Below are 24,996 nucleotides of genomic sequence, written 5' to 3' on the forward strand. Positions count from 1 at the left end.
TCAATGCCTTATAAATTTCACATGCCTTCCTTTCTCATCCCATGATTTAAGCTAAAAGCAACCACCCATCATGGATCACTCTTAACTCTCTTAATTCTTTCCTTTCCTTCCATGTTTCAAACCAAGAAACCTTTTTCCGGCAACAGGATTTCAACACAATCATTGTTTCCTTAAATTTAAGAATGTGGTGTCGTATGAAAGAAAAACAAGTTGAAATTGAGGTGCTGATAAGAATGAGATAAAACCAAGGTGTGTTCTGGTCTGAGACTACAGTTACAGGCACTTGCACTGCAATCTGTGTACTGTTTTGGAGATCCAACACAACACTCCTCATCTGCATCCTCCAATTGCCAACTTCCTGGAGCAGTCACAATCACAGTCACAGCCACCACAATTTTTTGGAGAATCATCAAATTCAAAACCCTTATTGGGCATGTGCCATCCTGCACAACTATAATGTGTATCCATCACCACACACAAATCACCTTAATTCAACCTTAACTGATTATCCATGAAGAAGGAACAGAACATGCCAGTTTATCTCATCTATTTCGATAAACTTTTGATGAAGCCACGTGATTTAAGTGATTTTAAAATATTAAAAATATAAAAATATAAAAATAAAAGATTACTTAAAAAATAAAATTAAAATTATAAAAAAAATTATTAAAATTTAGTAGTCAAAAAATTATTTTTTATATATAAATAACAAAAGAACATATTTATATATATATATAAAATGAAGATTGTTTCATGTACGAAATTATAGTATGTCACTTCATCCACCGGAATAAATTTTCATAATTATGGACTGAAAATATATTGATTAAGTATAGTTTTATGACAAATTATTTTATTTGAGTAAGAAATTAAAATTTCATAATTTTGTTATAGTAATTGAATTACTTAGAATTAGGACATTAAATTATGACTCAAAAAATTAAGAATTTAAAATTCTTTATATTATGAAATTTATGTTTTTTTTATTCTTATTTTCTTCTTGGTTCAATTTTGATTTGGGTTTCTTCAACTTAATTAAGATTAAAAGATTTTTCATAATTATTAGTTTTGATTATTCATGTTGATTAGTTTTTTCTTTTAATATTGATAGAAGTTATTTTATAATTTAAATTAGTATTTTGTTTTAAATCTATGTTATTTCTTGTTTCGTATTAGTTAGGGTTTTCTCCATCAATGTTGCGAATTGTGCACATGTGAATTGAATTTTTTTAATTAATGTTTGTTGGTAATTGTCTTATTATCATGTACACATGTGTTACTTTTTTTATCAATAGTTTACTATAATTTCTTTTGTTAATACTAACTAGGAAAACTCACACACGATATGAACTATAATTTTTTTTCCAAAGTTAATTGGGAAATTTTTTAACCTTTCGAGAAAAAGTTTTACAAATATGAGTCAAAATTTTCTTTGACAAACTTTGACCGAAAATTAACATCATGGCATGATTGACAGAAAAATAAATTAACAATTATTTGATATTTAAATAATATTTTTACATTTGGTAGTAACTAAAACAATTTATACTCAAATTAAAAAAAAATTACATTATTAAAAATATATTTAATTTTTTTAAATAAGATCAATATATATATATATATATATATATATATAAAATTGTAAAATTTCCCATCTTAGAATTTGATTTTCATGTCTTCTAAGTATAAACAAAAATATTGTTTCAAAGTAAGTATGACTTTTAATATAATTATAAAAAAAAAAAATCTAACTTATCAACTATATATAATTTGGGATTGAATGGATGTTTAAATGGTACTGAAACTATTATCCCTCATTTCTAATAAAAAATTATATAATTCCACTTATCTTAAAAATGTTTTTCCTTACAGAACTTATCTTTAAAAAAATGATTAACTATCTAACTAAAGCAATTACAACTATAATAGCTTTGCCGAATTAAACAATAACAGCTTTCAAAATTAAAATAAAAAATAGGCATTAGCCTGAACATAGAAAAGGGAAAAAAATAAATAAATTTGTGGACAAGTATTTTCGTGGGATGAACAAGCTTTTGTTGAATTTTACTCATTGAAACTGTTTTTACGTAAAACAAAATCAGCACACTATACGATAAAATTAAGCATTACGTTAGTTACGTTTGTTTCTTAAACGTGAAATTAACAGGTAAGAAAGTAATAATTAAAACAAAAAATGGTGGTATTTAAGAAAAATAATTGACGGCACCGTTTTAACAGAAATGATGGAGATTTAGATTAAAAAGCAAAGCAAATAAATTTAAAAAATACGCAATAGACACGTTGGATAACTTGGGCCTCTTGGGCTGGAATGAAATAGATGAAGAATTAAAGGACTGAGAAGATTACTATTGCCACCCCACAACACTATTTAAATATCCCGTTTTAAAATGATGAATACCATGTTTCTACCATTTATTGAAGACAATGGTGAATACTATGTTTCTACCATTAATAAAATGATTAATATTGACACAAATTTTTTAAAAAAATATTTTGCAATTAATTAAAATGTGTCAAAAAAAATATAGAACAATGTAAATTATATTTTTACATGTGAAAACACAAGTTGTAGGCGCTTGTATGTCTACTTTTTTTTTTTTCAGACAGTAAAAAAATAATTAAAAAACTTGATGTTATAATAATTTAAAAAGAAAATTACTAAAATTTATATTAAAATTTAAAATATATTAATATAGAAAACAAGAATAAAAAATTATTTTTATGAATTTTTACAATTTACAATTGACATATCACAATATTACTAATTTTGGTAATTTTTATATCGATAGTATAAACGATAAAATTAAACGTGTTTATTAGAGCAATTTAAAATGTTGTTGTGGCAATATATTATATTTTTCTTCTTTTTCAACTGACTACAAGTTACGATCATTTGGTTTTCGTGAGTATGTTATTTTTAGTTTTATCTATTGATCGATATATGACATGATATTTCAAACTATATTTAGAATTTATTCAAAATATGAAATTAATTGAAGAAAATAGAGAGTAAGAAAGACATACACATTTTTATGTTTTTTTAATAAATTTTCAATAAATATTTTTTTTGTAAGAAAAAGTTTATTGTTATATCGATGCAATTTGACATGCTGGCACCCGGAAGAACGGGGAATACAACCTAAAATCTGAACCGTTGGTTGATGATGCTGATCTCTCACTTTCTGTGTTATTCTGCTTTTTCTATCAGAAAAGGTGAAAAGAAAATGGTAAAGTTAAAGATATTTTTCACATACACCATTCAAAACCCTAGTCACATACCCTTCAGTAAACACAAACCTCTTCTTTCCCTTGTCACTTTCCCGGAAACTCATCTCCATTTTTCCTGGAAAATTCATCTTCCGTTCTCGCTGACACCACTGCAGACTCTCCAAACGCCTTCACTCACTCTGTACTGTCCTTAACACACCGCAAACAATATATTTATGTATTTATATATTCTTAATTTTGTTTACTTGCTTGTATAATTCGATGTACGGATCGTTCATCAAGTTACTTCGAGTTTTTCTTTTTACAGTTTATTTTTCATTATTTTTCTAATTATCGGCAACAAACAGCGTGGTTCATTATCGATTTCGATTTCTGGCTTACTTGGTTAATTAACTGACCGCGTGCTATTTTTCTTTGTTTGGCAGAATCAGCCATGGCGGATGACGGTGTTGCCAACGGCGGTGTAGATGATCAGTACGGTGAGGAATCGGCGACGAAGATCGCGGTGTTGCAACGCGAGCGCGATGAATTGGTGAACGAGAACGCCGCGAGGAAGGAGGAGATCAAGAAGCTGACGGCGGAGCTCGACAGTTTGCGAAGAGACGGCGAGGTGAATGTCGAGAAGATCGAGGAGATGCAGCGAGAGGTGGCGCAGACGCGAGACGCGGCGAAGGCGGCCGAGGTTATCGCAGCGAGGGCGGCGGACCTGGAGACGGACGTGGCGAGGCTACAGCACGATATGATATCGGAGATGGCTGGTGCGGAGGAGGCGAGGGCGGATGCTGCCGAATTGAGGAAGGTTTTAGGAGAGAAGGAGTCGAGGGTTGAGTCTCTGGAGAAGGAACTGACAGCTTTGAAGAAGGTGAAGGCAGAGGGTGAGGTTAGGGTTAGGGATTTGGAGAGGAGGATTGGAGTTCTGGAAACCAAGGAAATTGAGGAAAGGAACAAGAGGATAAGGTTCGAGGAGGAGATGAGAGATAAGGTTGATGAAAAGGAGAAGGAGATCAATGGTTTCAAGCAGAAGTTGGTTGAATTGGAGAAGGTTACTGCTGAAAAAAAATCTGAGTTGGAGGAGTCGGTGAAGCAGAAATTGAGGTTGGAGGAGGCACTTAGAGAATCTGAGGAGAAAGTAGCGGCTTTGGAATCAAGTATTCTTCAATTGCGTGAAGAAGCAAAGGAAGCTGAAAGGGTGATTTTATCGCTGAATGAGAAGGCGGTTGAGACTGTTGAGAATATTGATAGAGGTGTAAATGGCATACACGGTGAAGGGAAAGGGTTGAAGTTGCAGTGGCCGGTGGTGGCAGCAGGGTCTACAGGAGCTGTTGTTGCGGCGGCTGCCGTAATCTATGTCTGCTATGGGAAACGGAGGTGATTTCACATGACCAATCATCGATTGGAAGAGGAGGTTGTAGAGGTTAGATTTACCAGCTCTTTAGTCACAGATATGCTGCAATTTTGTTTGTCATAAAATAACGCTTCTTCGCTGGCTTTTATTTTTGAAGCCTGTGAAATTTTCATGTATGTTGAAGTTGGCATACTTGTTTGGTTGTTAGTTTCCTATTACGAGGATCGAACCACTGTGTGTTGCATTTAATAAATAGGTTTCAAAATTGAGATTAGATGTTTCTTTGTGTTTAGTTTCACCTTATTTGTTTGGAGGATAGGCATTCGGCAGTGCTGTCAGTTTAAGGCAGCACTCTGCAGTTTCTGAAGTTGATTTCTCTGCAATTTGTCTTTGAATGTAGAACCCACCTGGTGAATCATATGATCTTTTAGGATTAAATGATAACACTGATCTGATACTGCCGATGCTGAATGGCCTTTTTGTCTTGCTTGGTGTCATTTTGGTTCATTTGTGGTGACTGTCTTCCGAAGCAGACTTTGGATTCAGTTGAAAGTTTTTTTCAGAAGTAGTTGGCTTGTTTGGGGTACGAAAGCGTTGGTTTGCATTGCTCCCTTTTTAATCCACTTAAAATTTTCTGTTAAGTTGAATAGTACCATCAAACATTTTGCTTAAAGTTAAAGAGACACAATAGTCTATTTTGTTAGTTTTAATGTATGTGGGATCTTCGTTAAATAATATGATATTTATATTCTAATTTGAAGTTCTTAGGAGGCCGAATTCTGTGTCTGTAAGTAAACATGTTATCTATCTTTTAATTTGATTCTGATGTGTAAGATTCCATACCCTAGACAACTGCACCATAATCAATAGAATGAATCGCTAGTTTTTAGGACTCTTAAGTGGCACTAAATAGTTATTTTACCAAAAGGAATGAAAACGGTAAAATAGGTTCTGTAAATTGCATGATAAGTAGAATGATGATTTTCCGTTTTGAATTCGTGAGTGTGTGGTAAGCAAAAGCGTTGTAGGTTAGGTAGTATCCGCCTTTAATTTTTGGGCCCAGTACCAGGCTAGGATAAATCTTATCACTAAGACCACCTTTCACACTGCATTGCGTTTAGGTGGCTGAAAATAGATACAGAAAAATAGAGGAACAAACATGAAAATATTCTTTTATACTTCTTTTTATTTGATGGCAAAACTGAAAGGAGAGGGATTTTTTTATCCCTTTCACAGATAATATGTGGGAATTCAATTTTAAACATTTTGTTAGTTTTTTTAAATTTATTATTTTAAATTCTATCATTTACTCAACCTGAGTAGTATAACGTATTTTCTTCACTTTTTAACTGACTTTTATTTATCTGAAAAAGTGTTATCACTAACAAAATACTAGCTATTTTTTATTGGACCATCAATTTTACATGGTCCCACCCAAAGTAAATTATTAACGTAGACATGGAGCTTTTGAACAATATTTGTGTAATTTAGTTTTAAATTACTAAATTAGTGCAATTTGAAAATTTTATTGAGATGGTATAAAACCCCATTATAATTATCAAGCTCTTCTTTTTTACTTTAGAATTAGTTAGTTGACCTATGCACTTGCAATAGTCTTTACACATGTATCCACATGATTTGTACATATTAAAATTGTTAAAAAACAATGCTAGCAGTGCATTTTTCAACACTCATTTTTATTATTGATTAAGCTTTATTAAAAGTTTAAAATTATAAAAATTTATTACCGAAAGTTAAGATGGATTACTTTGATAAATAGTCAATTGAAAAATTACAATTATCCATTAATTATTCGAGTCTAATTTTTAAAATGTTCAACCAAATATGTTTGTGAATCAACTAAAGCTTAAACTTGCGATGGCATGTTAAAATTAATTTGATTAGATTTGCGTTTAGTATTAGTTAATAGGTTATAAATATTTATTTAGTGATTATAAAAACGCAATTACGTAAAATGTTTAATATGTCACTACATGGATGAAAATAATGGTCTCAACAAAAGAAAAAGAGGCGTGAAACTGCATAGTTTAAAACATCACAAAATCAAAGAAAATGTAAAAAATGGAGAGAAAGTAATTTTTAATATAATGTCAGATAATAAATTGTTGTTAATCGAACTCCACAAAATGCCACTACTGAAATGTAGCATTTGTTTGTCGTTTTTGAAATGAAAAGAAGTAACAACTGAGAAACGAAGCAGGAAAGCAGAGTAGAAATAGAAGAGGCCCCTCAAAGAATGTGCAATGCCTCTGACCTTAGCTCAAGCACCAACCTTCTAATATCCTCTGCCTGTAAACAATTCACAATGTCTCAAACTATAATAGTCAAAAACTATTTTACATTATCATTTAATACTATTACATTTCTTCATTTTTTATAACTAAAACTACTTAATAAATAAGTGTATAAATTTTAATTTCAATGTAATAAAAAAATATATCAAAATAAGCCTTTATGTTTGGATCCAATAAAGCACGACAGCTCTAAAGCATTACTATTTCCATAAGCTATCTTTTTTCTCGTTTGAAGCTTAACCAGACAAAAAGCAAGAAAAGATTCTGATGCCAACTAGAGTGTTCTCTTTAGTGGGCAACACAGAGTCTTAAAAAAGGGGAAATGTATAATATAGTGAAATACCTTCATTAGGTCTACAACTTAATTAATTGAATGCTTATATTCAGCAAATTGAAAAGAAAGGCAATAAGTCAGTTTCATGTTTGAATTAAGCTTCATATGAGCCCTTTCAATTATCTGATTGAGGTTTACTCACCTTGAATTATCTGTCACCACCCCTCATAATCTCAATGAGTCCACAGCAACTTTTCCAAGAGGTGATTTCCCTTTGAGCCATAGGTACAGTGGTCTGTCACAGCAAAAATAATATGATCATTACAAACATATGAAATAACAAAGACAACTATATAACTCAGAAATTTAGATTCTCTACTGGTATTTCAATGCTTTCAGCATCAGCATCAGGAACAACACTCGGTGATGGTTGAAAAGACTCCTTGGCACTTTCATAGGATGACTCTTCTACACCACCTGATGATTCCTCTATTTTCTCTTCCAAAGTTTGCTTCAAATCCAATGATTTTTCAATTATGGTTGGAGCAACCTTGTCACTCTCACATGATTTTAGAACACTTGTCTCCGAAGTTTCCCCCAAAGACGAATCACCACAAACATCATTTACTTCCTCACCCTCCCCAGTTAACTTTTTTGATACATCATGAGACACAACATCCTTCTCCTCCTCTGCAACCTTCATGTTTGTCTCAACCACTTCACACTCTCTCAATCCTTCATTCCTTGAAGCTGAAGGATACCAATCTGTTTCCTTAACCCCATCTGGATCAGATTCAAAATCTTCATTAAATTCTAACATAACAGTCTCTGATTCCACTGTGTTCTCCACTCGAGCATCTTTCACAGTATCAGGCTCAAAAGTCTCAGAAACTGATTCAGAAACATCTTCTGGTATCTCTTCAACTTTGCTTGACTGAGTCAGCACCTTATTGTTCTGATTTTGTGGTGCCTCCTCTTCATGAGTGGTGACAATATCACCATCTTGGGAATCATCAACTTCAACAGCCACCTCCTTATCTTCACTCAGAGATCGTGGTTGTACTTTATGGTTGTCTTGTATTGTTCCATTCACAAATCCCTCCATTTTCTTGGTGTTGTTTGCTGAAACAGCTTCCTCTGCAAGCAAAAAGAAGGACCTTTTATAACTATCCTCCTCAAATAGTAGAACAGATATCACAGCTTAGCAAATGGGTGCCATAAAACCTTTATCTTGCATAAGTAGGCTAAACCAGTATTGTGTTAATTGTTATTGAATGAAAAAACAAAAGGGAAAGTAAGTAGAAAAAACAACATAGGATACCCAACAAGAATGTAGAGAGAAGTAGGTGGGGATGGTGGAGAGTGAAGAGTGAAGAGTGAGTGCCTTGGATTTGATGAGAAGGAGAAGAATGGTGGTTGAGAATGGTCCAAGTTTTGTGTTTCTTTGCTTGTTTTGCCTTTCTTCTTGAAAATGAAGGCATAGATGCTGACTGGTTGTTCCAGAGAATGGTGGATGAAGATTGGTGATGCTGTCAATGCCAATGAAAATGGTGTGTCATTCCCCTTTCTCTGCTTCTTCTTCTGTTTACTCATTATACATCTAATGAAGAAAAAAAGTGCTTTTAAATTGAATTGAAACGCTCATGGAGGGAACTGAAGTGATGACGAGGGTTACCACTACAATCACCACTGTTCAATAAAGGTAGTAAATACTTCAACAGTTGCCAAAACATCAAAATGATGCAACTGTTTTTTTTTTTTTTTTCAGAATTACTCAAATGTAATAAGTTAACAAAAAAGTTTTTGCTTCCTTGATCTTGAGTGCAAATTAAAATTAGTCATTTTTTTATAATTTTGGTCCAATTTAGTTCATCAATTTTAGAATTATTTGAATTTAGTTATTTTAATCAAATTTTGTTAAATTTATTTAACGTTTCAAACACGTTTCTATGTTAACATTGAGCCAAAAATGTATTAAATATGATAAACAACTCAAATGCTATCATGAAAAGTTGTTGAAAAATCAAATAAACTTAAAAGAAACTTGTAAAAATAATCAAATTCACACAATTTTAAAGTTGAGATACTAAATTTTGCCAAAATTTCGTAAAAAGACTAATTCCAACTTTCAAAAAAATTAAAAGATTAAAAATATATTTAACCTTTAAAAATATTATAAAAATAGACAAATTATATTGTTTGGTATAACTTTTTTATGTAAATAAATCGTGTTACCGTTTTGAGTTATTAAAATGAAGTTGTGTGATTTAAGTGTATTATAATTTTTCTTTTAATTGTAATTTTAATTAAAATTGTGTTAATTTGATTCGATGTGGGTGTATCACGTGACGTTAGTTTGCTATGATTTTAGTATCGTGTCACTTATGAATTTTTAAAAATTTTAATTGAAATCATGTTAAAACTTTATGGAAATATTACGCCATTTTAGCGTTTTTATCCACAGCTTTCAATTTTCATGGACAAGAAGGAAGGTTATTTACCAGTAACATTAAATAGATATAGTTATTTGTATTTGAATATCTAGAGAAAAAACTAAGTTATTAGTTTATAGAAGTATTAATTTTTGAAACTTATACTTTTGAAGTGTAAATTATTTATATTTTCTTTTGAAAGGTCAAATTTATATATACTAATATTTTATCATGTACTTTTATTTAAATTATATTTTAAAAATATTTTTTTGTCCGAGTTTATATCTTAAATAATTTCCTTTAAAATTAAAAATGAAAAAAATAATCTGAAAGAAGAGGCATTAATAGAAAAATACGAGAGAGCACCTTTGGTCTGTCTATATGTCAATCATAATTAATTTTTGTAACTTGTAAGTATTAAATTTTTTGCTAATAAATGGTTATAATTAGTTTTCAGCACATTAACTTAAATGTTCACCAGTTACAAATTAATGGGAAAAAACAAACTAAAGATTTTAACAAATAGTCTATATTTACAAACTATATAAATATAAAATAGAATAAAAAGTAATTTCAAAATTAATATATATTACACATATCATACAGATTTAATATGTTTTAGTTTTACACGTATAAAACAAGTAACAAATAGTTTATATTTAGAGAAGATCATATACAAAATAAACCAGTTTATATTTACACAATACATATAATATAAAACAAAATAAAAACTAAATTTATTTCCCTCCAACAATCTGCATGTGTCAATATCGATTTTTCTATTAAACTTAGAGTTGATTTTTATTTGTTTCTTATAGAGAATAGTTTGTATAATATATTAATATAATATTTAATTTTGTCTCCAGTTATATAGAGTATTATTGATACACAATTTTATTTATACTGCTGTATACGTGAGTACAACAATTACTGTATAGAGAAATAAATATTAAAGAAAATGATTGTTTGATAGCTTTTCTTTTTTACAATCTTAAGTGTTATGTTTTAAGTGATTTTTTATTTTTTTATTTTTTTATTCTTGATGTTTTAAAATCATTTAAAAGATGATATCTCATATTATAAAAAAAAATTATTAAAATTTAATAATCAAAATATCATTATCCTAATATTAAATAAAGAAATTTAAAGAATAACACAAGAAAGAATAAAATGAGAGTATAGGAAGAAAATATGGAGATGCAAAAAGTAGCAGCCATCTTCACAAACTTGAAAATTCTAAACAATTTAAAACCCAAGTTGAAGCTAAAAAGAAATATCTTCTTCCTACAATTTCATACATTTGTCTTTCACCACCGAGTCCAAAATTTTTATTAATTTTTTTTGTTGTTCTATGTTAAGTATCAAAGATACATTATATTGATATTTTAAATATTTTTTTAATATATTTTAAAATGTTAGATAATCGGTGTATTATAAAAACATAATAAAAAAACAACACAGAAAAATTCAGCAAAAAATTTAAATTCTCCTTCACTTCCATTGTCTTTGTTAAAAGACATTTTTGCGTGTCTTTCTCTTCTTTTTTCCATCTTCTTCCTCCTTCAGCGTGGTGCACCCTTCTCCCTCTTCTTCTTCCTTGTCCCATCTTAGTTCATGTAACTTAGTTTATTTAATGAAAAAATGACAATCACAAATTGGTATATGGAAAAATTTACACATAATTTAAAGATAATTATTAAAATAAAATAAATTCTTAAAATGAACTTATTTAGTATAGGTTTTAATATTATAAAATAATCACTAATTTTATACTTTTAATTCATTTTGATTAGCATTTTCTTTTCTTGTGTCCCCATTTGAAATTAATGCAGCATGATGGGGACAGTGAGTGAGCAGAGGGAATTTGACGGTGGATGGATGGAAGGAGAAAAGAGAGTGAAGTAAGTAGTTATTGTGCAGACAATGTTATCAGAGAAAACTGACAAGTCTGCAATATATGAAAGCATGCAGTACACTGCATTTAGTCAAAACTCTATCACTGCAAACTAACTACTAATATCGCTTGCTTTCTACACTTCCAATTTACATCAGATCTACCAAACTCAAACTATTTACTTTTTATTTTTAGGGTTTCAAAAAAGTTGGACTATTTTACCTACAAATATAATATGACATTTTTATAAGTGAAGATATATATATATATATATATGTTCATCATACTTTACCTTCAATACAAATTTCTCTTCTCATTATGTTTTGATATTTAATACTTGATGGTGATGATAGGTGAGGATCTTCATCTATCTAGAAGCTACATTCATTCTTAAACTATATAACATCAATGCATTATCTTTTGAAATGCAAATCCATTTTAGTTGTCTAAATTGGTTGCTTTTTCAAGCCAATTACGTATTCCTATATAGTATATATGAAAGACCATGTGAGTTTGTCTCTTATAAATACCGTTCTTGTAACACTCTACAACCTATATCTTATACTAATAATCAATGATCGTGCGCACTTAGTTTTAGTTTCAGTTTCAACTTGTAACTTCTTTAATCAAACATTAATTCGAAGGTTCTAAGAGATTCAGAATTTGATTATTTAAACGAAGCATAACATAACAAATTATGTGTTTTACCACTTGCAGCAATGGTAACACCAATATCTTTTCACGATTTGTGATCTTCAATATCATTATGTATTTGCGTTTATCTGGTAATGTGCATAGTTTATGCTGAGCTCAATATTCTTCTAAATCGGATCGAGAACTTGATCCATATCCAAGTAAGTAACATGTGCAAACACCTCAGTTCAAGGACAACATTGGACGAGAAACAAACAAAGTAACATTAACTATATTATTGCCTTATTAATGTGTTGAACAGTATTTTTGTATGGCAAAAGGAATTCATTTTGAGGTTCCTTTTATGCATGTTTTGGAGAAATTTTGATGGGCATTCCGAGGGAAGGGAAAGGTAAAGGATCCATTGTCACAGGTTCATCTGGGTGGAGTAAGAACCACTCATATTGGGTCACAACATAGTGCACAAATATGAGGATGTTTAACTTGGCTAATTGGTACCCTGCACAAACTCTTGGTCCTCCCCCAAAGGGAACATATGCATATTGGGGCACTCCCTCCTCAAACCTACTTGGGTTGAAACTCATTGGATCCTTAAAATACTCTTCATTGTAATGTGTTCCGTATGTTGTCCACAGCACCTGAGAAGAACCAAGAAAAAAACCAATTATACCAGATACTATGGTCTAAAACTGACATAAAAAATCTTTTTAAACCTATGTATATGGATTCAAACTGTATAAGAATGTAACAAGAAAGTAGTATTCACCTTCCACCCTCTAGGAATCACGAATCCTTCATATTCGATATCAGTGATAGCCTTTCTGAAAGAACCAAAGATGGGAGGGAACAATCTCATGCTTTCTCTGGCAACTTGCCATGTATACTTCATCTTCTTTATATCCTCCATTGTCAGATTCTCACCCTGGTTTTTGTTGCTCATTATGCCAACATGTTCTGCATGAAATTAAGTGTACTTTTTCAGTAATCAACTTTAGATACTTTTTTTTTTGCATTATTTAGAAGGCACAGGCATAAATGCTTTACCTTCAAGAATTTTTCCGTAGCAATCAGGATGCTGAGACAGCATCTTGAATGTCATAGCAACAGCAAAAGAAGTGGTATCATGAGCTGCAAAAACTAGTAACACCACATTGTCTATGACCTCTTTTTCACTTATCTCTCCTTGGATCATACCTGATACCAATTTCGACAGCAGCATTCCATCTTGTTCTCTTTCTGAGCTTCCTTCCATTTCCCTTCTCTTCTCTCTCACCACTTTCACCAACATCTTTTCTATCTCCACCCTGGCCTTCTTTGCCCTCCAGAATCTAGAACCTGGAAACATAACTGCTGGGGAAAACACTCCTTCCAACACTCTTTCAAAGGTATCTAACATACCTGGTTCCACTCTGATTCCCAACAGACACTCAAACACTATGCTAAAAGTGAGGACTTTTGTTGAACGGTGAATGCTGATATTCTCTTGGCCCTTCCACTTTGTAGCCAAATGAAACTGCACAGAGTTGCATAATCTTGGAACCAGCACCTCAAGTCCAGCATAACCAAGCGTTGTGGCAATGACACCGCGGAGGAACCTGTGCCTTTCACCATCTTTCTCCATGATGGAGTCCCTTCCCATGAGCTCAACTGATGAAGAAGGCCAAGAGCTTTTCACCAACTTGAACTCGTTGGAGAGTAAGAATTTATTGGCCTCAGCTCCATTCACAACCACAGTTGGAGACCCCATGATCCTTGTTCTGAAGATCTTCCCGTGTTTCACAACACGAGGATGAACAAACTCTTCAAATAACTTGTTTCTCCTCTGAGCATTGAAGAATTCCATGGTCTCCCCAATCAGTGGAAACCCCATTTCCCCTGGGGGCAGCTTCCTTTTGTCTTTGCAGCATTGCTTGTGCCTCAAGAAAATGAGAGAAACTAGAAGGGGGAACAAACCCCACAAAATAAAATAGATAATGTCCCCGAACATTGTAAGGATTTGATAATTCTGAACTCGTATCTATGTATTTTTTTGAAACTCAAATACTGATTGTTTAGTTCACCACATCTTTGTATATATAGGAATCTGTAGTTCGTGGAATAAGTCAAACCCAAATGAAATTTATGATAATTATAATGTTGATCATCCTCAAAGTCAATCCCTTCCACATAAAATTTTCATTTGCAAGCCTGTGATCCTGGTCAAATTGACAGAAAAGAAAAGAAAAATCGAAAAGCAATACTACAGCACCAGAGCTGTTGCGAAAAGAAGCACAAAGTAGATTCCTTGAACTAGTGATAGATTCATTAAGTGTTCCAAAAGAATGACACGTAATCATCATTACGTACCTGAGAAACTCATGATGGAAGAAAATAAGAGTAGTTTTGTTTTCTCTTTCTGGTCAACGCTAGAAGCTTTGTAGTTAACCAAGAATCCCTAAAAATCTGGTGAAGTCTCGTTATTTTAAGTGACTTTGCATCGTGTTTTGGTCATGATGATTGCTGATCATTGCAGCAATGTAAATACTGATTGATGTCTGATGGTGCAGAATCACCGTCTTTGAATCTCCCCTTTACAATATCTGTTTAAAGTAATTAGAAAGGTAGGCTTATCATGTTGGAGATAATGTTATTTGGAACCGCCTAAGCCATGAATTATCTTAAACAAAGTTTTTGGAGGTGGTTTAAACTAAATCAGCATCATTTTCTCACGTTAGAAAGCTGGACTTTGTGAATTTAATTGCTTGTTGGGGAATGTTTAGCAGAGAAGGTTCATCATTGCATGTGTAAAAGGAACTAAACACAAGCTGTGAATGAATTGTACAAACTGTTGTTCTCTTACAAGAAATATTGCGTTTACATTCATAGCAAGATCTGCATCTGCTTAATGACACAACATTTTGACTCAATATTGCTTACACCCTTTTGATTTGATGTTTAAGAGATAATTATTGTTTGACATAAACCGACTATTGTTTTTTATGTTCAGTGTCTGAGGAAGTTTGTTTAAGATTATTAAGATTCGGTTTTTGAGAAATTGTTTAACATTTTGGGTATGGATAATCATGGATCTATGTGATTTCACTGAAGAATTGTTAAGATAGAAGAAAAGAAAAATTGGGTTTACAAGTGACATCAATTATTTTGTAACAAAGATTAAATAGATCTGATCACAGTTGAATAAATTGTGGTATTTAAACTTGTATTACATTTTTAAATAAAAAGTTATATTCTAACTAAAAGTTATAATTTTTGATCGAGTGATTGATATTATCAAAAACATTGTTGTGTTGGCTTCCATTGAAAGTTATGGATTCTATGTCAACATCTAAGTATGTAACCACCGAAAATGTTGCCAATGGATTGAGACTGTGGACTTCGAAGAAAGCAACAGCGTTTATGTGAAGGACATTGTTTGCATGTGATGCACTGAGACACCTTAAACTGTTGCATTCAATGCCCCCTAAGACTTTCTTTATCAAACCAACTTGTTCCTAGTCACAACACGTATCACCAATAACATTATCTTTTCACAGTACAATTGCACAACAAAAAATAATAACTGAGGAAAAGACTATGCGATCAATAGATGGTTAACAAGATGAAAACAAAAATAGAGAAATCGAACTATTTACTTCCGATGGATCTCTTAAGGAATATTAATAAGAAAAATTATATTTAATCAGTTATTTTACTATGCTCCGATGAGAACTTTAATTTTGAAATTACATAAAGAATGTTACCTTTATATGCAATGGTATTTAATTTTTCTTAAAAAAAAGTGCAAAACGAATATACAGTTGAAGATGAAGCAAGGTGGGGGAGGTGAAAGGAAAAGAAGACAAAAGATGAATCTGGTACCACTTTCAAACAATGTTAAAAGAGACCAAATAAATTCTATTTAACCATTTAGAGACTCAATTGAATAGAAAAACGTAAAAACAAAAATGAATCATAAAACTAATATGTAGACCAAATTACTAATTAAGAAAAAAAAAGTTTTAAATACTATTTTAATCTCTGTTTTAGTTCAGTTTGTTTAATTTGATCATTTTTTTTCACACTCAATTGTGTTGAAAATAGTCCAAATGTAAGTTAAAATCTCATTGGATAGAATAGATAAATTTAAATATTATATAAAAATAAATGTCCATAATACCATTGCATTAAAATTTTTAGATAAAAATAGTATCAAATGTCTTATAAAACTAATGTTATATATATAGAATCACAATCTCTCAATGATTACAACCATCCCATAACTCAACAATTTAATCTCTCATTTGCTAAATTATGTTTAATTTCATCTTTTTCGTTCACATTTCACATTAATTAAAAAAGACTTGTCTAGTTCTTCCATGGTAATGAATGATCTCAAAAGGGACCAAACCACCTTTGCCAAAACAGTAACAGTCCATGAAAACTTAACAACCCTATTGATGACACACTTTCCAGTTACAACATCAATAACCATTTCACTTCCTTACAATTAACAACACCTTTGTCGTTTGTATCTTTGCCTACAATGTCAACTTGTTTTGCTCATATATAAGCTACACATTTATGTTTGTATTATCAGCAAGTACTTATCTTTTTAACAGTTGACAGGTTCTAATGCAGGTTTACAGATATACACACAAACCTTACATAACATAAGGTCATTGTTATTTTAAGTACTTATAATACATTATAGTTGTGTATATACACGTATTTCTACTACAGCAAAAATACCATAAAAATGGAATGTCTTACAATCACAATATCATAATGACCCGATTAGTATACATAAACAAGTATGTAATGTGGAAATTAAAAGCGATGTTTGATTAATGATACTTTCATGAAAATGTGATGACAGCTTGTAATCTTACCGGCAAAAAAGAAGGGAAGAGGGCACTCGTATTCACTACTCTCCCCACATATTTTAGTAAACTCACCTACCCTCTGCCATTCTCATTTAGTTCGAAATGACTCACTTCTAGTTTTACACATTTGGATTTTTTTTATCCTTTTAATTGCCTTAGTTAAATAGGAATTTTTTGTTGCTGTGCAGAATGAAAAAAACATAAATAAACATACGTTTTAATAAATATCAGTATACCGGTGTTCATTACCATTTATGTACTTGACATGGAACACAGAATAGTAAACAGTGATCACTGTGAATACCAAGTCAAATATGCATCCAACAAAACTACTTCTGTAAGGTAGGTATCTATGTAAAGTGAAAACAAAAAAAGATGAAATTATGTACCACATATCCATCATATCAACGACAAATGTATCTTTATTTTCCTACTTTATACAAGAAATTGGTAAGTTACAACAAGCTTAGTTTCATATATCTATATGAAGACATGGGAGTATAGAATACATCTTATACATATGACTAGGTATTTGTGTACATCTTATTATACAAATGATAATACAATTAACCCAGAAAATTTTGAGAGTGCTATTATAAATACCTAAAATCTTTCATGGGTATATCTGCCCCAATAAATGCATGGGGTTATGGAGATTTCTCTATCAAGACTTTGATTTATTGAAAGATAAAGAAAGATATAGCACTTACTTAACTTTCAGAATATAAACTCTTTTTGAGTAAGCATAGCATGGATGTAATTTGTAGCATTATATGCCAAATACACACACCAAGCTAATGAGTAATTTCAGTTCAATCCAGCTGAAGCTCATGAATCGACAAGAAATAACGCCGTAGTTATGAGAGAGTGCACATCATAGGGGTACGTGTTGAACTGAATTCACGTCCAGCGTTTAAGGCTATTTTAGAAAATTCAGGCATTATTGCATGAAGTAGTAGTAAATATGGAGTAAATGCACCTGCAAAACATCAACTAACTCTCATACTCTTCCACCTGCTAATATTTACTCCACTCTGTGAACCATTTTATATATATCATTCCCACTTCACTCCCTTCTCCACACTCAAACCTTCCCTTCTCTTCTTTCTCAGAGTGTTCTAAGCAGTCAGTGATAATGGGTAGGAAAAAACATAGTCCTACTTCTATCACTATCTTCACATTGCTAGTTGGGGTGCTTTCCCAGCACCTTGTCATCCCTGTGATGTGTTCCACTACCCCCGTTGAGGACCAGAAGAACAACCACTCTCCAGGTCCACATGCACAAGGAGGTTCTCCCACAAATTCATCAAACTCTCTGTGTAATTCTCTAACCGAATAATACTTTTTGTTTCATTGTTTATGCAAAATATATAAACATATCATTAACCAGCTCTTCAGTTTTCCCTGATAGCTACAGTAGGCCATTTACATTCAAATTTGAAGTATGAAATGATCAAAAGCTCATAAAGACACTACTTTGACGTTTAACTTTCTAATCTAATATTATACCTTGCTTTCACTTCTTGAAGGTTCATACTGCTCTCCATCTCATGGCTCTGGAGGCAGTGGTCATGGAAGCACACCACATTCACATCATCATGGATCACACTCTCATCATGGAAGTCCATCACATCACGGATCCCCATCACATCATGAATCCCCATCACATGGAGGTGGAGGAAGTTCCACTCCAACCCCATGCACTCCCCCAGGTGGTGGTGGAAGCTATGATCCAACTCCATCACCACCCTCAGGTGGTGGTGGTGGAAGCTACAATCCAACCCCATCACCACCCACAGGTGGTGATGGAAGTTACAATCCAACTCCATCAACTCCTCCAGGTGGTGGAAGCTATGACCCAACCCCATCACCACCCACAGATGGTGGTGGAAGTGGAAGTTACAATCCAACCCCATCAACTCCTCCAGGTGGTGGAAGCTATGACCCAACCCCATCACCACCCACAGATGGTGGTGGAAGTGGAAGTTACAATCCAACCCCATCAACTCCTCCTGATGGTGGAAGCTACAATCCAACTCCATCAACTCCCCCTAGTGGTGGAAGTTATGACCCAACCCCATCACCACCCACAGGTGGTGGATATTACAATCCAACCCCATCAACTCCCCCCGGTGGTGGAAGCTATGATCCAACCCCATCGCCACCTGAGGGTGGTGGAAGTTACAATCCAACCCCATCGCCACCTGATGGTAGCAATTGTGGAACTCCACCACAAGAACCCTCTACTCCAACACCCTCAGTCCCAACGACCCCATCAACCCCTTCAACACCATCAAACCCTCCATCAGGAGGTAGTGGGTACTACAACTCACCACCAACTTATGGAGGTGGTAGCCCCCCAGTCACTGTGAGCCCACCTTCAGTCCCTATTGACCCCGGCTCCCCCACTATCCCCTCCACTCCCCCTTACCTTCCTTCGCCAACTCCTTTCACTGGTACATGCAAGTAAGTTCTCTTCATTACATTGCACGGTAAACTATCATATGACATACAGATACAGTTAAGTAACCAATGAATTTTCCTCTAAATTGCAGCTACTGGAGTACTCACCCAGGACTCATCTGGGGATTGCTAGGCTGGTGGGGAACCTTAGGCCATGTATTCGGTGTCTCTAACGTACCAGCTTTTGGTGCCAGTCTCAGCTTGCCACAAGCACTTTCCAACACCAGAACTGATGGACTAGGAGCACTCTACAGAGAAGGTACAGCTTCCTTTCTTAACTCCTTGGTGAACAACAGGTTCCCTTATACAACCCAGCAAGTCAGAGACAGTTTTGTAGCATCTCTCCGCTCAAACAAGGATGCAGCAGCACAAGCCAACCTCTTCAGGATGGCCAATGAGGGGCGAATGAAGCCTCGACCATGATACAGTTAATTTGGCTCGTGTGTCAGTTTATTTTGTTAAGAATGTAATATCCAAGACTCCTAAGAGTGTGTTATTTAGGTTCTTATCATGTGTAGGATGGATATCGTTTTACTTTTCAAGTTCATGTTAGCCTTTATGGTTCCTTATTTTGTAATAAAATTAAAATATCGTTATTTCTTTTCACTATATATGATAAAATGTTAAGTTCTTATTAAGCCAGATAATTTTCATTATATAACAATCTCATCAACTCGGCTGAAACGGAAGGCATAATCAGAACTGCGATATTATTCATCATATAAAAACTGACGATTGTTTTAGGTTACTGCACAGAACTCTCACCACTAAAGGGGTACATCACCTTCTCATCAAAGAAAGGTCAAAAATAAGGATATGCATAATCTATAAAGGAAATTGATTATCCATAAAGTTTAATCTAGAACTAGGCCTATACTAGAAATGTTGATTCTTCATGAAACATGAATTGCATTCAATTTATAAGAACGATTTAAGGAGTCTTAGAAACATGAGCACGGTTCACAATATAAAGTATGAATTTGTCTAGAACTGTTTCCTAATGAAGTGCAAGGGAGAATGGTTTTCTTGCCAGTAAGTACAAAAAAAAACAAAAGCAACATATGGACCAAGATGCTAGCAATGGTGCTCCTATGTGAATTGGGAATGATGAGTTATAGTGGCAGAGGAAGGATTAAAGCGTCATGTGGGCTCTAATTAATGCCTTTTAAGTGCCTCAACGGGAAGTGTACAAGGCTGTGGAAATGGTCCACAACAATTGCATTGGTAGGTAAAGACTATAAAAGGAGGGTAGTCTTCCCGGTGTAATGTAGAAAGATTTATTATATTTGTAAAACACAAACACGCAGGCAAAACCCTACACGCTTATGCGACTTACCAAATATTGATAAAGATAATAACTGAGATCTTAAAACACCTCTACTACATTAGAGTACTTCGTAAGAATGGAAAATTGCTTGTGTACATATATACAAACACACACACTTGTGTTGATGTAAGGAATATAAAAAAAAAAAAAAAAACATGCATCATTTTCTATGTTTTTTTTTTTTTAATTCAAAACTCTATATAAAAAACCATATTAGTTAGATACGTTTTGGGAGACGAGGAGCAGAAAAAATTGAAAAGTTAGATTGTACTTTTCGCAAAACATTTATATTAGTTTATCCGAATGAGCTGAAAACTTTTAACTTTAAAATCCCAATGTGCATGTAACTTTGAAGCCCCAAAAGCTGTTGAATGTGTAAGATGACCAACAATGGTATGAAGTCTCTAAGGTAGTCAAATTGTAAATACAGTGTTTTGAGCCACATAAATGCTGTTTTTCAGGAGTATTCCTGAGCTTAGAACCTCCACTTACAGGAACAACAACAGCACCAGATCATGGCAATAATTTGGATGTTAACTGATAAAAGGGAAGAAAGTTTCAATTCATAGTTCCTGTGGAAGTGAAAAGAATTACAAGAATTACATGTTTATTGTTCCCATGCTCCCTTATTTCAAAAACCTTAAACCTTTGGATTTAAAGAAAAAGAAACTTTATTACCTGTCCATCCTCTCCCCCTCCCTGTCAACTTGGAGGGTAAAAGGAAGGGTAGGAACAGAGAGCAGTGAAATTCATTCATTTTGGGTGTCCTTTCTAAACATTCAAATTCCAAACAATGTCATCCTTTACTATCTTGTATAATTTTTCTCCTTTCCACCCCGCATCATTCTAAAAAATTATAAGCACTCCTGCAGAATTTCTTTCAATTAAATTAATTTCCTTTCTTATTCAACATTATGTTAGCCTTTCACATTATAAATGTATCGTACAAATATTTCCACATTTTTCACCAGTTATAGATGTCAACTTGGGTTTAGATCATAGGACAAATAAGTCTAGTAGTCAAGCTTGCAGGGTCAGGCTCATAATTTGACAGCCATATTACAAAAGGGTAATTTTAAACGCAACTCCACTAGAGTATTCAAATTTCAAAGATTAACCCAGGATTGGTGCCTCAAATCTCAAGAAAAGTGGTAGAAATATTACAATTTTAACCAAATCTAGGATAACATTCAGCATACTGCTTGCTAAAGTACAAAGGGATTGGTGCAAAGGTTCAGAGTCATACCTTTCACAAGTCACACCCAATTAAGAAAGTTCGGCCCTTCAGACTTGGTATCTGATAAGAAACCACTGTAACAGTTTTTACACGAAGTCAATGGATCTCTGATTGAATTTCAGAAAAAAAAAATTGAGAAGAAGGATAGGTCCATCATATTCAAGTGGTTTCAGTACAGGAAAGTTTTGATCAGCTCATGTGAGATTCAAACCATTTAAAAATTTGGTCAGAATGCAAGCTAGTCATCTCATGGTAAGCAAATGCAAGGTTTAGCTCCTCTTGGACATGAGAGACCAGATTATTATCCAGCAGAAGAGTTTTCTTCTCCTGAAGAGCCTTTTTCCATTTGGTTTTACGCCCATCTTTCTTCATGTAACCATTTTTATCAATAAAGCTCTTTTCCTGAAATAACTCGAATATCTTTCTAGAAAGAGGCAGATCAAGCCCTGGAATTCTATCAGCTAAAGTATTGGGTGACAACGGGAATTCCAAACATTCAACAACACCAACATCAGTCCCTCTATCTTTTAGAACCTCTACATACTCATCTATTTTCTGCTGCCTGTAAAGATCTTTGGGCATGTGAACAAAAAGGGTAGGTGGGTAGTCCCCTCTAATTTCAATTTGCTCAAACATCCCCTCCGCAATCATGATCACGATACTACTAAACTTCATAGCAGTGGCAAGCACCGAAACAAAATACCCTCCAGAAGAAGCACCCAAAGCCACAAGGGGAAGCTTCTCAAGCTTACTTCTACCACTCCACCATTCTATAATGTCTTTAACAACCAACACCTCTTTGCCAAAAGTCCAACATCTCTGAGCACTTGAAATTGTAATAACAGCAAAACCTTGGGCAAGGCCATGGAGTACAAGCAACCTTTCTTCAGGTAAACCAATGCAATCAGGGCATTCAGGGGACTTGTCCCAAAAGTTGAGGGCCCTGCCATCGCATCCATGAGCCAGAAAGAGAACACCTTTCGGTGATTCAGGCACTTGCCATATCAAATCAGTTCCATTCCGGAACTCTTTTGTGGGATGCAAATGCACCAACGAGTCAAAGCTATTCCATTTTTTATTAGGACGTTCATAAGCTAAACTGGGATTAGCACCATCGCTATCATTATGAAATACTAAAAAGAAAACCACTAACACTAGCATCAATGTAAGAAACATGAGAAAAACAGGGACCCGGCAATTGAGAGCGCCACTCCATGGATTTGGTTTGTATCCACGCTTCAACATGCTGCAAGAAGGGATGACAGAGAGTGGAAAAGATCAACATTTTAGAAAAATTAACTTAGAGGGCTGAAAAACCGTGAAGGGTCGATTCAAAATCAACTGCAACATTCAAATCAGTCTACAGTGTCGAACACATACTCACATGGAATCATGCGCGAAACTCCACAATCTATAAGCTGCAATTGTTGAATCTCCAAGCGCAAAGTAAGTCCATTGGATGAATAGCTGAAATGTTGAGTTATTTGCACTCAGAGTCGTTTAACTTAAATAAAATAGATATAGAAAAATTAAATAGAAAATTGATTGTGAGAGATTTAACTGCGTACCCTGCACTTATCTTCTAACTGCAGTGGATCCACATCTGCAATGGGACAAAGTGAATAAAAAAACAACAATTAACGTCAGAGAAAGGTGGCGACATCGGAGTTGTCCACGAGATCTAAAAATGTCTTGGATCGTTAAAAAAAAATCATTTTATTTTTAATAATATTTTTAAATTATAATACAAAACTTAAATATTTTAAGTGTTTGATTTTATATAAAAATTGTAAGCATTTTTAATTGAGTTAGAGAAACCACGATCTTATACACAAAGTTTATTAAAATATACTTATGTAAAATAGTTATTGGGCTGAACATGCCATCATAGGCCCAGCTAAGGCAAAGACTTACTGTATACAAATACTTTTTAATTTTCTGTAGGGCAGAAGTGGAACAGTTGAAAAGTTTGGAGCTACAAAAGAAATCTTGGGGTGCAGGAAGAAACCCAATTATAAATGTATTGGAGTGTGGAGACAGGGACTACTTAACCGTTTAGTGGGCCAGCGGTGGGCCCAACGGAAAGTGGCATGTTCTGTGTTACTTAACAGAAGCACCAAAGACAAAGAAATTCCTCAATCATGTGCATGTTTTACTCCACAAATTTTGCCTTTTGACTTTGTGTCCTCTCCATCACGTTCCTCCTTTTCTTATGTTTTTATTTTTTTTTTTCTGAAACTATAAAGCAAATTCCATTTTTTGTTCTTTTACATAACATATATTTTAACAAAATAATATTTTTAATAAAAAAACTTACAATTTTATTATTTTATTTTTATAACTTTTATAAAAAAATAAAAAATTATTCTATTTAATAACTTTGTCAACTTTATAAATAAAATATTTGTCAAAAAAATATATTATTGTAAATAAAATGCAAAGGGCGGTTCCGATTTAATAGGAGAAAGTGAGAAAATGATTTATAAGTTTGCATGAAATGATTTTGACTATAGTAAATGTTAGAAGTGGATTTTAAATCTAATTTAATCTAACAAAACTGACTTGTAAGGTGAGATTTGTATCTTACTTATATACTAAAGTTTACTATGATTGGTTCTAACTTGACATATCATGTTAGAAGTGAGTTTTAAGTCTAATTCAATCCTACAAAATTGACATGTAAGATTTACACCTCTATATACTATAAAATTTGTTCTATCTTAGTTGATGTGAAACTTTCAAAAAGATATAATCATATCAAATGAGAGTTTTCAGTAACAATTTTTGTGGTCATAAAAAAGAAAGAGAAAAAATATTTATGAATTCATTGAATTATTTTAAATAAAGAATTAATAAGATAGTTACTGAACCTACCAATCGGAGAAGTGTTAATGTGATATAAGCAATTTGAGAAAGATATTGCATCAATGCTTAGAAGTTGAGT

At 33.1% G+C, this 24,996-nt stretch overlaps 5 protein-coding genes across 12 annotated transcripts; 2 read left to right on the top strand and 3 right to left on the bottom strand.

Annotated features, from left to right (window-relative positions):
* The first annotated feature begins 3,243 nt into the window (after positions 1-3,243).
* On the top strand, positions 3,244-5,348 carry LOC114194194 (peroxisomal and mitochondrial division factor 2-like). 3 transcript variants are annotated; one of them, XM_028084296.1, is made up of 3 exons: positions 3,244-3,430; positions 3,675-4,663; positions 4,995-5,348. In XM_028084296.1, exon 2 carries the CDS (start codon positions 3,683-3,685, stop codon positions 4,619-4,621), a length of 939 nt encoding a protein of 312 aa, XP_027940097.1. In that variant the 5' UTR covers positions 3,244-3,430; positions 3,675-3,682; the 3' UTR covers positions 4,622-4,663; positions 4,995-5,348. The 3 variants fall into 3 exon arrangements, with proteins under 3 accessions (XP_027940097.1, XP_027940095.1, XP_027940098.1); XM_028084294.1 differs by lacking the exon at positions 4,995-5,348 and having other exon boundaries at positions 3,675-4,886; XM_028084297.1 differs by lacking the exons at positions 3,244-3,430; positions 4,995-5,348 and adding an exon at positions 3,494-3,512 and having other exon boundaries at positions 3,675-4,886.
* On the bottom strand, positions 5,148-8,909 carry LOC114194193 (neurofilament medium polypeptide-like). Of its 3 annotated transcripts, none has more exons than XM_028084291.1 (4): positions 8,505-8,909; positions 7,563-8,320; positions 7,386-7,478; positions 5,148-6,904 (listed from the first exon to the last, which is right to left on the bottom strand). In XM_028084291.1, exons 1-3 carry the CDS (start codon positions 8,662-8,664, stop codon positions 7,392-7,394), a joined length of 1,005 nt encoding a protein of 334 aa, XP_027940092.1. In that variant the 5' UTR covers positions 8,665-8,909; the 3' UTR covers positions 5,148-6,904; positions 7,386-7,391. The 3 variants fall into 3 exon arrangements, with proteins under 3 accessions (XP_027940092.1, XP_027940093.1, XP_027940094.1); XM_028084292.1 differs by having other exon boundaries at positions 8,568-8,908; XM_028084293.1 differs by having other exon boundaries at positions 8,408-8,682.
* Positions 8,910-12,143: 3,234 nt separating this feature from the next.
* Positions 12,144-14,830, bottom strand: LOC114195314 (taxadiene 5-alpha hydroxylase). Of its 2 annotated transcripts, XM_028085734.1 has the most exons (4): positions 14,510-14,830; positions 13,208-14,358; positions 12,930-13,117; positions 12,144-12,801 (listed from the first exon to the last, which is right to left on the bottom strand). In XM_028085734.1, the coding sequence occupies exons 2-4, from the start codon at positions 14,148-14,150 to the stop codon at positions 12,505-12,507; spliced, it is 1,428 nt and encodes a 475-aa protein (XP_027941535.1). In that variant the 5' UTR covers positions 14,151-14,358; positions 14,510-14,830; the 3' UTR covers positions 12,144-12,504. The 2 variants fall into 2 exon arrangements, with proteins under 2 accessions (XP_027941535.1, XP_027941534.1); XM_028085733.1 differs by having other exon boundaries at positions 13,208-14,830.
* A 3,267-nt stretch (positions 14,831-18,097) lies between these two features.
* Positions 18,098-20,126, top strand: LOC114194337 (protodermal factor 1-like). Its single transcript, XM_028084493.1, has 3 exons — positions 18,098-18,344; positions 18,555-19,491; positions 19,581-20,126. The coding sequence occupies exons 1-3, from the start codon at positions 18,161-18,163 to the stop codon at positions 19,909-19,911; spliced, it is 1,452 nt and encodes a 483-aa protein (XP_027940294.1). The 5' UTR covers positions 18,098-18,160; the 3' UTR covers positions 19,912-20,126.
* Positions 20,127-21,754: 1,628 nt separating this feature from the next.
* On the bottom strand, positions 21,755-23,711 carry LOC114194338. Of its 3 annotated transcripts, none has more exons than XM_028084494.1 (3): positions 23,621-23,711; positions 23,433-23,519; positions 21,755-23,298 (listed from the first exon to the last, which is right to left on the bottom strand). In XM_028084494.1, exons 2-3 carry the CDS (start codon positions 23,444-23,446, stop codon positions 22,242-22,244), a joined length of 1,071 nt encoding a protein of 356 aa, XP_027940295.1. In that variant the 5' UTR covers positions 23,447-23,519; positions 23,621-23,711; the 3' UTR covers positions 21,755-22,241. The 3 variants fall into 3 exon arrangements, with proteins under 3 accessions (XP_027940295.1, XP_027940298.1, XP_027940296.1); XM_028084497.1 differs by having other exon boundaries at positions 23,437-23,519; positions 23,621-23,704; XM_028084495.1 differs by lacking the exon at positions 23,621-23,711 and having other exon boundaries at positions 23,437-23,587.
* Between the last annotated feature and the right edge of the window lie 1,285 nt (positions 23,712-24,996).

Source organism: Vigna unguiculata, chromosome 8 (assembly GCF_004118075.2).
Source record: "Vigna unguiculata cultivar IT97K-499-35 chromosome 8, ASM411807v1, whole genome shotgun sequence".
NCBI lineage: Eukaryota > Viridiplantae > Streptophyta > Magnoliopsida > Fabales > Fabaceae > Vigna > Vigna unguiculata.

What these genes read in the sequence shown, in the direction of transcription:
- LOC114195314 (XM_028085734.1), bottom strand. Translation starts at nt 14,150, where the DNA reads ATGTTCGGGGACATTATCTATTTTATTTTGTGGGGTTTGTTCCCCCTT. An exon ending in CTACGGAAAAATTCTTGAAG is followed by an intron (nt 13,118 to 13,207) that starts GTAAAGCATTTA and finishes AATTTCATGCAG; the next exon opens with AACATGTTGGCATAATGAGC. An exon ending in TGATTCCTAGAGGGTGGAAG is followed by an intron (nt 12,802 to 12,929) that starts GTGAATACTACT and finishes GGTTCTTCTCAG; the next exon opens with GTGCTGTGGACAACATACGG.
- LOC114194194 (XM_028084296.1), top strand. Translation starts at nt 3,683, where the DNA reads ATGGCGGATGACGGTGTTGCCAACGGCGGTGTAGATGATCAGTACGGT.
- LOC114194193 (XM_028084291.1), bottom strand. Translation starts at nt 8,664, where the DNA reads ATGCCTTCATTTTCAAGAAGAAAGGCAAAACAAGCAAAGAAACACAAA. An exon ending in TCTCTCTACATTCTTGTTGG is followed by an intron (nt 8,321 to 8,504) that starts GTATCCTATGTT and finishes TTTTGCTTGCAG; the next exon opens with AGGAAGCTGTTTCAGCAAAC. An exon ending in CTGAAAGCATTGAAATACCA is followed by an intron (nt 7,479 to 7,562) that starts GTAGAGAATCTA and finishes TTGCTGTGACAG; the next exon opens with ACCACTGTACCTATGGCTCA.
- LOC114194337 (XM_028084493.1), top strand. Translation starts at nt 18,161, where the DNA reads ATGGGTAGGAAAAAACATAGTCCTACTTCTATCACTATCTTCACATTG. An exon ending in AAATTCATCAAACTCTCTGT is followed by an intron (nt 18,345 to 18,554) that starts GTAATTCTCTAA and finishes CACTTCTTGAAG; the next exon opens with GTTCATACTGCTCTCCATCT. An exon ending in CCTTTCACTGGTACATGCAA is followed by an intron (nt 19,492 to 19,580) that starts GTAAGTTCTCTT and finishes TCTAAATTGCAG; the next exon opens with CTACTGGAGTACTCACCCAG.